The sequence below is a fragment of the Mustela nivalis genome (genome assembly GCF_964662115.1).
Source record: "Mustela nivalis genome assembly, chromosome: 16".
In the NCBI taxonomy this organism is placed as follows: domain Eukaryota; kingdom Metazoa; phylum Chordata; class Mammalia; order Carnivora; family Mustelidae; genus Mustela; species Mustela nivalis.
The window spans coordinates 43,363,053-43,377,186 of NC_139035.1; the positions used below are offsets into that span (position 1 = coordinate 43,363,053).

The 14,134-nt window shown below is 37.6% G+C and overlaps 1 protein-coding gene across 4 annotated transcripts in view; it reads left to right on the plus strand.

Annotated features, from left to right (window-relative positions):
• Nucleotides 1-14,134, plus strand: part of LOC309849468 (zinc finger BED domain-containing protein 6) — a gene marked incomplete at its 5' end in the record, with an annotated part of 14,888 nt that continues 754 nt past the window's right edge. The window contains 2 exons of one of the 4 annotated variants that reach the window (XM_082702083.1): nt 1-5,065; nt 6,449-6,508. In XM_082702083.1, the coding sequence (XP_082558209.1) occupies nt 910-3,852 (2,943 nt within the window). In that variant the 3' untranslated portion in view covers nt 3,853-5,065; nt 6,449-6,508. Of the gene's footprint in view, nt 5,066-5,549; nt 6,509-14,134 lie in introns of those variants that run through there. The other 3 variants (XM_082702081.1, XM_082702082.1, XM_082702084.1) reach the window with 3 other exon arrangements.

A 14,134-nucleotide genomic window follows, 5' to 3' on the forward strand; every position in this document is an offset into this window, starting at 1 on the left:
GTATTGGGGGAAGGGGAGGGATAACCGAAAAGGAATGAAAGTGGTTTAAAGCTCAAATTTCAGTTTTTGCTGTTTATATAGAGTTCAACTCATAAGTTACTCATTTACAGGCAGTAAAGGTTCTCCAGTTTAAAAATGTCTGAAAACTAAATTTGGATTAACTCTTGATACAAACAGTAAATTGAAAATGCAGCTTGTGACCCAAATTTTTATTCTCAAAACACTTTTTTTTTAGCCATCCACATTTTTAAAAATTGTGTTATTTTTATTTAGAGCTGAAAGGGCTCAACTAGCATTTGCTGTTAATGACCAGTATGTGGAGTCTGCTTTATATTCCCAGAATTGATTTTTTGGGTTGTATTGTCAAATCACAGTCCTAAATGATGAATGTTGAATGATGCACTATGTTTTTGTTTAAGTGAAATTTCCTGAAAATAATTTCAGAATTAAGGGAAATTGATGTTGCTACCATGACGCATCATTAAAATATATATTTTTAAAGCTGAAGGCATTTCAAGGAGATGTAGTTCTTGATGAAGCAGAAAGAACGTGGGCCTGGGATTTGGAAGACCTGGCTTCTAGCTGCTACTAACTCTGACTCTGGGAAAGTGCACCTCAAGTTGTTGTTTTCTATAACATGAAGAGATTGGACTATTTGAAATCAGATTCAGAACTCAGAAGTTGGAAGGGATCATAAAGCCCTCTAAGAAAAAAGTTTGGGAATGTTCTCCATTGCTGTCACTTTTCCTCCAAAAATAACCTGGCTTGGAAGTCATTGTTTCAAAGGGAATTTGATTCCCCATAGAAATTGGAGACGAGGTAATGCAATTAGAGAGGAACAGCTGTATTTCTACTTGAGTAATAAACCCACTAACAGATTCTGGTACGAATTTTGGAGACACAAAGAGAATGAGTGTATGTACCTTAAGTGTACCAGTTTCCTCACTCTCTTCTGGAAGACGATGCAGCACTTTTAGTGGTGCTGGGATTCTGGGATGTGTTCCTATTAATTCTAATACAGATGAAGAAGATGTGTTAGAGGGAAAGATGGTGGCAGAAGGAATGGATAAAGAGGCAAAATTGCCTGCTAAAAAGAAAAGAAAGAAGGGCTTACGGATTAAGGGGAAAAGGCGAAGAAAAAAACTGCTTCTCGCGAAAAAGTTCAGTAAAGATTTGGGATCTGGGAGGCCTGTTGCAGATGCCCCTGCTTTATTAACTTCCAGTGCCCATGAGCAGGATGAAGAAAGTCTTTTTGAGAACAATATAGAAAAACAGATCTATCTACCTAGTACCAGAGCCAAGACCTCCATTGTATGGCACTTCTTTCATGTCGACCCCCAGTATACCTGGAGGGCTATTTGTAACCTCTGTGAAAAAAGTGTTAGCAGGGGTAAACCAGGCAGCCATCTGGGGACATCTACGCTACAACGACATCTGCAGGCAAGGCATTCACCTCACTGGACCAGGGCCAACAAATATGGAGTCACTAGTGGGGAAGAGGATTTTACTTTGGATGTGCCTTTATCTCCCTCTTCTGCTGGAAGCAATGGAAGCTTTGAATATATGTCTACTGATCCATTAGATGAAAACAGAATGGGTAAGAAACGTGATAAATCAGTGTCTGATGCCCTGAGGGCAGAAAGAGGGAGATTTCTCATCAAAAGTAATATTGTCAAGCATGCCTTAATTCCTGGAACAAGAGCCAAGACATCTGCAGTTTGGAATTTTTTTTATACTGATCCTCAGCACATCTCAAGAGCTGTGTGTAATATATGTAAAAGAAGTGTGAGCCGGGGTAGGCCAGGTTCTCACTTAGGAACTTCAACACTTCAACGTCACCTGCAGGCCACACATCCCATCCATTGGGCTGTTGCCAACAAAGACAGTGGTGCAGTTGGAAATGGATTAGATGAGGGAGAGACTGAGAGAAATGATCTCTTAAGAGATCCCCTGCATGGAGAGAAGTCTACAGGCAGCCACGATTTAACAGCTGAGGACCTTAGTGACTCAGATTCAGATGAACCTCCTGTGTTAGAGGTTGAAAATAGTAGAAGATCTGAGAGTCCTATTCCTGTTGCAGAGCAAGATACTCTGACACATGCACAGGAGAGAGAAACGACATATTCTGAAAATTCAGTCTCAAGTCAAATAAGTCAGGCAATTATTCAGATGATCGTGGAGGATATGCATCCTTACAACTACTTCTCAACCCCAGCCTTTCAGAGGTTCATGCAGATTGTGGCCCCAGACTATAGGTTACCATCTGAGACTTACTTTTTCACAAAGGCTGTACCTCAATTATACGATTGGGTCAGAGAAAAAATTTTCTTAACTTTGGAGAATGTTCAAAGCCAAAAGATCCACCTGACTGTGGACATATGGACCCATGACCCATCCACTGACTATTTCATCGTGACTGTGCACTGGGTCTCTTTGGAAACTGCACCTTCCAGTAATGGCAGGATCCCTAATTTCAGAAAGTGGGCAGTACTTTGTGTAACAGGGTTGGCCAAAGACTGCTTGATAACCAACATTTTACAAGAACTAAATGACCAGATTGGTTTGTGGCTTTCTCCTAATTTCCTCATTCCTAGCTTTATTGTTTCCGATAATTCCTCTAACGTGGTACATGCAATCAAAGATGGAGGTTTTACCCATGTGCCGTGCTTCCTGCATTGTTTAAATATAGTCATTCAGGACTTTTTTTGTGAGCACAAAAGCATTGAGAATATGTTAGTAGCTGCTAGGAAAACCTGTCATCATTTTAGTCATTCAGTCAAGGCCCGTCAGATTCTGCAGGAGTTTCAAAATGATCATCAGCTTCCGTGGAAGAATTTGAAGCAGGATGAAACTGGCCATTGGATTTCTACCTTTTATATGTTAAAATGGCTCTTGGAGCATTGCTACTCAGTTCATCATAGTCTGGGTAGAGCTAGTGGGGTTGTGCTCACCTCACTTCAGTGGACTTTAATGACTTATGTTTGTGATATTCTTAAACCATTTGAGGAAGCCACCCAGAAAGTGAGTGTCAAGACCACAGGATTGAACCAGGTGCTCCCCCTAATCCATCATCTGCTCCTTTCTCTGCAGAAACTCAGAGAAGATTTTCAAATAAGAGGTATTACCCAGGCACTCAATCTGGTGGACAGTTTATCTCTGAAACTTGAAACTGATACCCTACTGAGTGCCATGCTTAAATCCAAGCCCTGTATCTTGGCTGCTTTGTTAGATCCTTGCTTTAAAAACAGTTTGGAAGACTTTTTCCCTCAAGGTGCTGATTTAGAAACTTATAAGCAGATCCTTGCAGAAGAAGTTTGCAATTACATGGAATCTTCAGAGGTGTGCCATATTGCAACGTCAGATGCTTCTGGTCCCCCAGCCATTGTAGGAGCTGATTCGTTTACCTCATCTATAAGAGAAGGCACCTCCAGTTCAGGGTCTTTTGATAGCTCAGCTGTAGATAATGTTGCCATTGGAAGCAAAAGCTTCATGTTTCCTTCCGCCATAGCAGTAGTGGATGAATACTTCAAAGAGAAGTATTCAGATATCTCAGGAGGTGGTGACCCTTTGATTTACTGGCAGAGGAAGGTGAGCATATGGCCAGCTTTGACCCAAGTTGCCATTCAATATCTAAGCTGCCCCATGTGTAGTTGGCAGTCCGAATGTATCTTTACTGCAAATAGCCAGTTTCATCCAAAACAGATCGTGAGCCTGGACTTTGACAATATAGAACAGCTGATGTTTTTGAAAATGAACTTGAAAAATGTTAACTATGATTATTCTACATTGGTTCTGAGCTGGGATCCTGGGAATGAAGTTATTCAAAGCAATGAAAAAGAAATATTACCTTAATTTCTTTTTCCGTTTTCCATTTGAAATGGGCAACTTGTTCCTATGTTACTGTATCTGAATTGCTATAGTTGTTATATATAGTTATACTAATTATTCTTCATACACAAATCTGGGGAAACCTGAAAACACAAAACGTGCTGAAAATTCCTCAGTGGTAATAGTAATGCTGGCAAAGTGAAGATTAAAAATTCCACAGTTGTAACTCAGTGTAGCTGTCTCTTGAAATTTTGTTTATACCAATTAAGAGAGAAAAGATATTTTTTGACCTAAAAAAATATAGTGCAGCATTGAAAGGCTTTAGGCTATTTCTGGCTGGTAGATTAAACTTGTAATTGGTTTTAAGTAAAAATTTCTCCCATCATGAGAAGTTTGATTGCTCTGAAACCAATGAAATTGAGGGAAAAAAGTATCCTAAGCTGTTTATTCCTCCCCCTTACTCCCATTTTTCTGTTTCTTTAAAATCCCTGATCCATACTTACAGCTTGGCAAAAACAAAGTGAAATTTGGAAATTTCTGATTGCCTCCTCATACTGGTCAGCTTTATCATTTCAACTTACTGAGTGTGATAGAGTTACCCTTTATATTTAGGATTGGATCTGTGCAAAAGGAAAACATTAGAAAACAGTAAAAAAAAATTACTTTTAGTTTTTGAATTGCCTTTTTTAACCTTTAGAAAATAGTATAAAAACAACAAAAGATTGTATGGGAACTTTTTACAAATGTATGGGCAAATAACATTAAAAAAGTTTACAAAAATTGAAATTGGAGTAAAAGCCCCAGGAGCATACTTTTGACAAATACCATGTCCATTTCCCAAAGAATGTTTCTCTAATTTTAAGTGATCTTAAATGTCTTTAAATATATATGCTGAATAATCCATAATGCTGTATTCTTAACTGTGAGATTGTTTTTTGGCTTTTAATCTTAGCTAAACATAAGCACTCAATATTTTCAGATTTTAGGATTTACCTCACTGGTAAAATGAGAGAATTGATCTCAGTGATCTTTAAAGTCCCTTTCCACTCTTAAAGTATGTTTCTGTGGTTGAGTGGGAGGCCAGAAAATGATGACTTTTAGTAAAAGTCTATTACAAGTTTCAGACTGAATAACTAATGTGAGATCCCAATTTTTCCTTTTTTTCATTTTAGATTTGGGGATATTCCCTGCCCAAAAATTTCCTGGAAAATTGACTAGTATTAAGTGTGAGTAAAAGGTGTCCACTTTTTTTTAAGTTTCGATTTTAGTTTTGTCTTGGATAGTATTTGGCAAGATTTAGCCTAGAAATTATGTAGTATTTATTACATGAGAATCAAAATTGCTTTGTTACGGGGCTGGTTTCAAAATTTAGAACTCATTTCTATGTATCAAAATCGTTTTTTTGTTTTTGTTTTTTGGGTTTTTTGTTTTTTGGTTTTTTTTTTTTTTTTTTAATTCTTAAATGGTAAATGTACCATTGTGAAATGAAATTTCAACTCCAAAAGTTTACCCTTTTACTAACTGGAGTAAATGAATAATTACAAAGTCTTTAGTTGAGCCATCACTTGTGGGGAAAAAAAAAAAAGAAAAAAAGAAAAAGAAACCAGGCTGCATAAGCAAGCCATTTGCAGGGCCAATATTGAATGTCATGCCAGTGACACTGGAAGAAAAAGTCTTCCCTTAGATAGAAGCTTTCTGTATTTTGACAGCGCCAGTTCAGGATGGCTATAATGCTGCTCTGCCTTCTACAGCTTGCTGCACCACTCTGTAGTTACTCGATAACTATACGTTTCTATCTTTTTTGGTTAAACACTCCCTGAGATGATAAATATGATAATGATGTACATACATCCGTATTATACACATTGATTCATGTGTAAGGCTTTCCCTTCATGTTTCTTCTATGGGCTGGGCAAAATTTAGTGTAACCTACCGATACACGTCATGATACTTTGGTATAAGAGTAAGTTCACTATTTTTATAATGAACCCAAATCTGAAGGCTTTTGTAGTGTGTTTTAAAAGGGAAAACTTACCCAGATGTTTTATTTCTACACATTTGTGTATATGTGTGTGTGTGTGTATAAGCCAGTTAGTATATATGTATATGTATATTATATACATAAAACACTTTATATTTTTTCATACAAGTATGTATGCTTTTATTATACAGATAATAAAGATGGGGGAAGGTTTCTGTTTTTTTCTTAATAGGTGAAGAAATCTTGAAGACCAGAAATTGGATCTTATTGAATTTTGGTGTTCTTTTTCTTTTTTCTTTTTCTTCTTTCTTTTTAAATTCTATTGTTCGGCTATGGAAGATGGATTTTTTTTTTTTTTTTCCCAATAATCCTTTGACTCTGAAGTTCATCTTTAAATGAACTCTGTTTTTGTTGGTTTTTATTTTTGTTTTTGTTTTTGAGGAGATAACTAAGCCTAGCTGTCTCCAGTCTGACAAAGGTTATTCGAATGGACTTAATCTCCCAGTAGTTGGGAGATGTTTTAAAAACACGCCCTGTGTTTGAATTGTGGCTGAGAGGTTTCCTTGGCAATGTGAGGAGGAAAATTCTTTCTGCCCCATTATTATTAATTCATGGATTGAGTGTTGGTTCGACCTACAGGCGTAATAGATTGGAACTCAGTGAAGACACAGAGGTTCCTGTTGAGAGCAACCAGCTAATGTAAGTGCGGGAATGGGTTTTTTTCTCATTAAAGGAGTGAATATTTTTGTAATTTTAAGGTATAATTTTCCTGAATCAAGGAAAGGAATCATTGTCAAGCTCTTTTTTTCTTGTAATTACTTACAAGCTTTTGGTTTAGGGATGGAAGCATTTCCTTCCCCTCCCCCTTTTTTTGATAGTACATGCACAAAAAAGGGAAAAGCAGTATACCAAGATGGAATCTCCCTGTGATTGCATTTCTTCCTAGGAGAGCAGTGTCTGTGTCATGGCATAGTTCCATATCCGTGCACAGAGTTGTGCCTCATTTGTTTTGTTTAATGACAAGATGTTACTGCTTTGTATGGAAGTGCTATCGTTTAATATATCTCTCATTGATAGACATTTGGGGTTTGCCATTAAAAATAAAAATAGCACATATTCAGTAACAGCCCTTTGTGAGCGGTTTCCCTAGAACCAGTTCTCAGATGTAAATTTGTAGAATTACAGTTCTGTAAAGAGGTGTACCAGTTTACTAATTGATGATGTCTTTTTTGATTTGTAAAAGTCCTTGATATATCCTTTTTAGTAAAAATACTAATATTTGGTCATGTTGCTTATCCTTTGCTATATAACTTTTTCGTTTTATGTCAGAATCTATTATTACGATTCTTAACTATGGTTTCATGATAGGAAAAGTTTTTTTTCAATCTGAGCTTATTAAAAAAAAACCTATATAATGTTTTTTGCAGTACTTGGATGGTTATATTTTTTATATTAAAAATGCAGGCTAGGACTACCCTATGACCCATCATTCATGCTACTATCCAAAGAACACACATATACTAATTCAAAGGGTTACGGGCACCCGATGTTCATTGCAGTATTGTCTATAATCGCCAAATTATGGAAACAGCCCAAGTGTTTTATATATGTGTGTGTGTGTGTGTGTGTGTGTGTGTGTGTGTATACACACACACAAACAGTATACAATTAGCTGTAAGAAAGAATTAAATCTTGCCATTTGCAATGACATGGATGGAGCTAGAGTATAATACTAAGCAAAGAGTCAGAGAAAGATACCATATGATTTCACTCATAACATGGAATTTAAGAAGCAGAACAAGCAAAGGGGAAAACGAGAGAGAGAGAAGCAAACCAAGAAACAGACTAAACTCTAGAGAACAAGCTGATGGTTACCAGAGGGGAGGTGGGTGGGATGATGAATGAAATAAGTGATGGGGATTAAGGAGTGGGGGAGTGCACTTGTGTTGAGCACTTGGTGTGGTATGGAAATGTGGAATCACTCTTGTACACCTGAAACTTAATACTAAACTGTTTGTTAACTAACTGGAATTTAAATAAAAACTTTAAAAGGTAATCTAGGTATTGTAGTTAGATGGCATTGCCTGTTGCCTCTCCTTCCCATGAGTATGTATGGTAATAAAGGTGTCAGATACTGCTTTCCTTTTTGCTGAGCACAGTTATTCAGAATCTTTTTTTTTTTTTTTTTTAAGAAAGAGAGAGAGAGAAAACATGAGTGGGGTGGAGGGAAGGGAGAAGCAGACTCCCCGCTGAGCAGGACTTGATTCCAAAACCCTGGGATCATGACCTGAGACGAAGGCAGATGCTTAACCTACTGAGCCACCTTATGTACTCCCAGAATCTTAGTATAGTGCTTTGGTTAGTGAGCTAAAAAGCCTCTTTGCCATCTTTGCTTTTATTCCCTTGGAACCTCTTTGTATGAAGTAAAAAAATTTTTTTTTCAAATGGGAGGCCAGTTTTTTGGTGTTAATTTCAGATGCTACTTTTTTCACAAATCACATTTGTGGGCTTGCTTAAATTCTGTGGCTCTTACACTCATTTGAAAATACTACACTTAAATGATATATTTCACATCCCTTATAATATCAAGGAGAGTGAGGTCCTTCTAAATTTTTTTTTTTAAGATTTTGTTTATTTATTTGGCAGATCACTAATAGGCAGAAAGGCAGGTAGAGGCTTGGGGTGGGGAGCAGGCTCCCTGCTGAGGCTCGATCCCAGGGCCCTGAGACTATGACCTGAGCTGAAGGCATAGGCTTAACACATTGAGCCATCCAGGTGCCTCACTTATAAAATTTTTCCTTATCTTTCTTGGTTATTCAAGATGATTTTACAGTTTATCTGGTTCCAATAATAACCTGTTATCACTTGATGTGATTATTTGGAGAAGTAAACTGCTTTAAGCCTCTGCTCCATTCTTTCTTCATTATCCAGATCTTCAGTGCCTTAGTAGTGTCATTGTTTTTCAGTTTGTTTTTTAGTATAGGTTTGTATACTTCGTTTTCTTCCTATATATTTTATAGCTTTATTGTGAATGGGACTTTGTTACCAAGCTAGCACATAGGAAATTTACCAATTTTTAAAAATACCTTATTTTATTTTATTTTTTAGATTTTATTTACTTGATAGACAGAGATCACAAGTGGGCAGAGAGAGAAGGAGCAGGCTCCCCACAGAGCAGAGAGCCCGATGCAGAGCTCAATCCCAGGACCCCAGGACCATGACCTGAGCTGAAGGCAGAGGTTTTAACCCACTGAGCCACCCAGGCGCCCCCAAAATGCCTTATTTTAATTATGTTTTGTTGATTGCTGGATTTGCTAGTTTGCAAGCATATAATCTGCAGATACTAAATTTTTTTTGCCGCCTTCTTTCTAGTCTTTATACATTTCCTTAACTCATGTACTAGACTCTGAATGTTGGGTAATGGAGACAACAAGGGCTCCTTTTTTGTCCAGAATGAGGTCACTTCCATTGTTTACCATATTGCTTGTGCTCATGTTTTCTTTCTTTCTTTCTTTCTTTTTTTTTCCTGTGTGTGTGTGTGTGTGCGCTCATGTTTTCTGATGATTGAGTGCATGTATGCCAGGGAGGTCACTTGTAATTTACTGAGTTTTTATCAGAACTGTATGCTGCATTTTTACCTTTTTTAAATGCTATTTTTAAATCCTTTTTTAAAATCATGTCTTTTTGGCTCCATAGCTCAGGGGTGAGAGCACTGGTTTTGTAAAACCATGTTTTCTTTTTTGGAACTTTAAGATACCTGGGGAATCTGGGTTGCTCAGTTGGTTAACATCTGCCTTCGACTTAGGTCATGATCTTGAGGTCCTGGGATGGAGCCCCATGTCACGTTCAATGTGGAGTCTGTTTCTCCATCTCCCTATACCCCTCCCCCTGCTCATGCTTGCTGTCTCTGTCTCTATCACATAAATAAAATCCTTAAAAAAAAAAGAAATTTTAAGATACCAGAGTTTTTTTTTTTATCCCCCTTTACTCATTACATTTATGAATAATGAATTTTTTTTTAATGTTAAATCCCTCTTAGTCCTGGAATAAATGTTTTTTGATTATGTGATCTGATTTTTTTTTTTTAAATATAGTGTGGTTTGATTTATCAGCTGTGTCCCAAATAAGATATCCAAAGCAGTGGTTTTAAAACTTTTTAAAAAGCAGTGAAATAGTGGAAGTGAAGTTCTTTTTCTCAACCTAGTATACTCCCTTAAGTAGTTTTTATGTGAAGTATATATGGAGTATAGATGATAGACTTTTTGAGACTTTATGTCTAAAACTTCTTGCAAATCCTGAGATACTGAAATGTAATTTGAAAGGCCAAATCTAAGGGCATAATCTTCCCTTTAAATTCTGGTATGTAGCATTTTGTCTTTTGGCATGTAGAGAGTCAGGTGATGTTAGATGTCAAGTCCGATTTTCTGTTAGTCTACTTTTTCCTAGAAATCTGTATGATTCTTTCTTTATGCATTAGAATTCAAAATTCTCAGCATATCTCTGGTATAGTAAAGATGTCTTTATTTTATTTTTTAAAGCAATCTGTACACCCAACATGGGACTTGAACTGACAACCCTGAAATCAGGAGTTGCATGCTCGACTGACTAAGCCAGCCAGGCACCCCAGCAGAGATGTCTTACAAGAGATTTCCTGCCTGGCATTTAATGAACTCCTTTTGTTTTTGTATTTTAAGATTTTATTTATTTATTTGTCTGAGACAACAGGCAGAGGGAGAAAGAGTCTCCCTGCTGAGCAAGGAGCCGGATGCAGGACTCCGTCCCAGGACTCTGGGATCATGACCCAAATGAAGGCAGGTGCTTAACCCACTGAGCCACCCAAGCGTCCCTGATGAACCCCCTTTTAATTTAATGACTAAAGTTTATTCAGTTTAGGGAAATTCTGTTATTTTATTATTATCTCTATCAATTTCATTCCTTTTAGAATTTCCATTGTATAGAAATTAAGTCTCCTGAAATCATTTCCATCTTCTATACCTTTTCTTTGTGTTGGTATCTTTCAGCATTCTGAGAGATATCCTGACAGTATCTTAAAATTCAGTTTTAGTGTTTTCCATCAGTTTATTGTGCTTTTACTTGTATTGAAATCTCTCTTGGGTGGCTTAGTCAGTTAAGCAACTGACTCTTGATTTCAGCTCAGGTCATGATCTCAGAATCCTGGGATCCAGCCCTGCGTTGGGCTTACCGCCCAGCAGGGCATCTGCTTTTTTTCTCTCCCCATCTTCCTCTGCCCCTCCCACTGCACACACACGCATGCTCTATCTCTCAAGTAATTTAAAAAAAAAAAAAAAATCTCTTGGGGGAAGCAAGAAATTTGAGTTTTCTTGTTTTTTGAACTTTCTTTTGTTTCCAGTCTTTTTCGTAATGATATATTCATTTGTATCAAGCTGTATTCTTTTGGGGTGGGGAAGGGCAGAGGAAGAGGGAGAGAAAATCTTAAGCAGGCTCCACACCCGGTGTGGTACCCAATATCGAGCTTGATCTCACAACCCTGAGATCCTGACCTGAACTGAAATTGAGTCATAGGCTTAACCAACTGAACCACTCAGGACCCCTCAAGCTGTATCCTTTAAAGCTTACTGAGAACATGACAGTTTAAAGGAATTTCTCCTTTTTCCTACATTAATTTAGGGGTGGGATTGGAGAGGGCCAGTTGCTCATCTTGGCTTCCCTACTTTTGCTATTGAAAAGTATTCATATTTTCTTGGCATCATGAATACTTTTGTTTTAACTTTTAAAGCTTAAGAAATTTATCAGTATGGGGTGCACCTGGGTGGCTCAGTCAGTTAAGCAGCTAGCTGCCATTGGCTCAGACTGTGATCTCGGCGTCCTGGGATCAAGCTCTGCATTGGGCTCCCTGCTCAGCTGTGAGCCGGCTTCTCCCTCTTCTCCTCCTTCTCTCTCTGTCTCAAATAAAGTCCTTTAAAAAACATCTATCAGGGGTCACCTGGGTGGCTCAGTGGGTTAAAGCCTCTGCCTTCAGCTCAGGTCGTGATCCCAGGGTCCTGGGATCAAGCCCCGCATTGGGCTCTCTGCTCAGCAGGGAGTCTGCTTTCTCCTCTCTCTGCTTGCCTCTCTGCCTACTTGTGATCTCTGTCTGTCAAATAAATAAATAAAATCTTAAAAAAAAAAATCTATCAGTATGCATCTAGTTTTGAGTTGTAAACTTAAGGTAGTAGTATTACTGTCAACTTTTTTCCTTTTTTAAAAAATCTCAGGAAAGGTATTTTGGCCATTTTCATGAATAGCAGTTACATTCTCTCCCCCACCCCAAAAGAAAGATAACAGAAGTTCAGTGTTTAAAACAGATACATGAAGTAACTTCTGTTGAAACATTAGTAAGGCAGTGTCCATCTGCTCAGCATTCAGTTTTCATGTTCTACTTCTGAGGGATTTTTTCAGAGCCTAATTTTTTTTAAGGCAAAACAACAACAAACCCTAATATGCAATTCATACTGTTTTATTGCTGTTTCATAAGTAACATTTTGATTAGTAGGTTGGGGGTGCCTGAAACAGCGAGGATTTGATAGTCTTTGGGATATTGTTTTCAAGGTTGAAATTGATCAGGCCACCTGAGTGACTCAGTTGGTTATACAACTGCCTTTGGCCCAGTCTTGATCCCGGGGTCCTGGGATCAATCCCTACATAGGGCTCCCTGCTAGCAGGGGGCCTGCTTCTCCCTCTCCCTCTGCTGCTCCTGCTTGCTCTCTGTCAAATAAATAAATAAAAGAAACTGATCCCTAACCTTTTTTTTGTATGTCTTTTCTAAAATATTTTTCTATTTTAAAACTTTTTCATTCTCCTCTCAATAATACTTTTACTTTTTTGCGTATGTGTCATTGTAATTATTTGAATATCCTTTAGAGACTTGAGGCAATTTTTACATTTGGGGGGGCATTTTGGGTCTTTTTTTGTTTTTTGTTTTTTTGAGGCAGTTTATTTAATTACCTTTTGGTGTACCCACCATTACAGAACACATTCCTTGTGTTTGGGGTCAGAGAAATCCTATTTGTGGATCAGTGGCGTGCTATTAAAGGTCCAGTCATTGTCCCATTCTGTAGTGGATCAGTGATTGGCAAGCCAGTTAAGGCAGACTTAAATTCTTTATTATATATATGTTGCCTTGTATTAGAAAATCAAATGCTTAGCCAAGCATAAAACAAAATAATAAATAGCCACCTACAATCCTACCAACCACTCAATTAGTAACTGTTGCTAACATTTTGGTCTTATTCTTCCACACCCTCTTGCTTCATTTTTACCAGCATTTAGTGGTGCCATTGGTCAGGATTTTGGCTATTCTAAAAGGAATTTGCAATTCCCTAATGACATAAGATGTTGAGTATCTTTTAATACGTTCATTTACCATCTGTGTGTCATCTTAGATGAGATGTCTATGTCTATCTTCTGCCTATTCTTTGAGTTGTTTTCTTGTTGAGTTTTAAGTGTTCTTTGTATATTTTGGATACCAGTCCTTTATGAATTATGTATTTTGCAAAGATTTTCCCCCAGTCTGTGACTTGTCTTTTAATTCTCTTAATAATGCTTCCACAGAAACCTTACCAGAAGCTCCTTTAGTGTCAGATTTTCTGGTAGTAGTTTTTTTTAGGCTTTTTCTGTTGAGTGCCTCAGAAGTCTTCTAGCCTCTACTGGTGACCTGATTTCAAAGCTGCTTCCACATTTTTAGATATTTTTTTCAGCCACACCTCATTTCCTGGTACCAAAATTTGTAAGACGCTGCATATTATCACATCGCTTGGGTGTACTATAATTTTTTAAAACATACCCCAGTTTCTGAACGTTTAGATGTCTAGATGTGCTTTCATTATTAGAAGCGAAGTGGTAGTGAACTTTATGTGTATTACTACCTTGCATATTGGTTGAGTATTTACCTCAAAATAAGTTCTAGAAATAAAATTGTATGTCAGAGGGTATTGCAGATTTTAAAGGTTGTAGTATGTGTTTAATGGCAGACTCTTAATTCCTAACCTAGGTTGCTGACTTCAAGGCTGGTTTTTATTGTGGCCGCCTTTTCTTGGATTCAGATTATTAATTCGTGGGAGATATGTTTGACTTTGATTTAATTGATTTCAAGTTGTAGATCAGGGTTTCTGAAACCTGGTCTTCTGATCTATGAGTCTGCAGAAACCCTTTCCACATTCTGATACGGGCTCTTATCTTGTGTTTTTACTTTCCTAGAAGCTTTCTGGAATGCTTCAGTGTGGGGCCTGGGTGTGGCAAGGGCTGAGGGTGGGGTCAGTTTGTTTTTTGTAAGCACTGCCTTACTGGAAGAATCCAGTGACCACT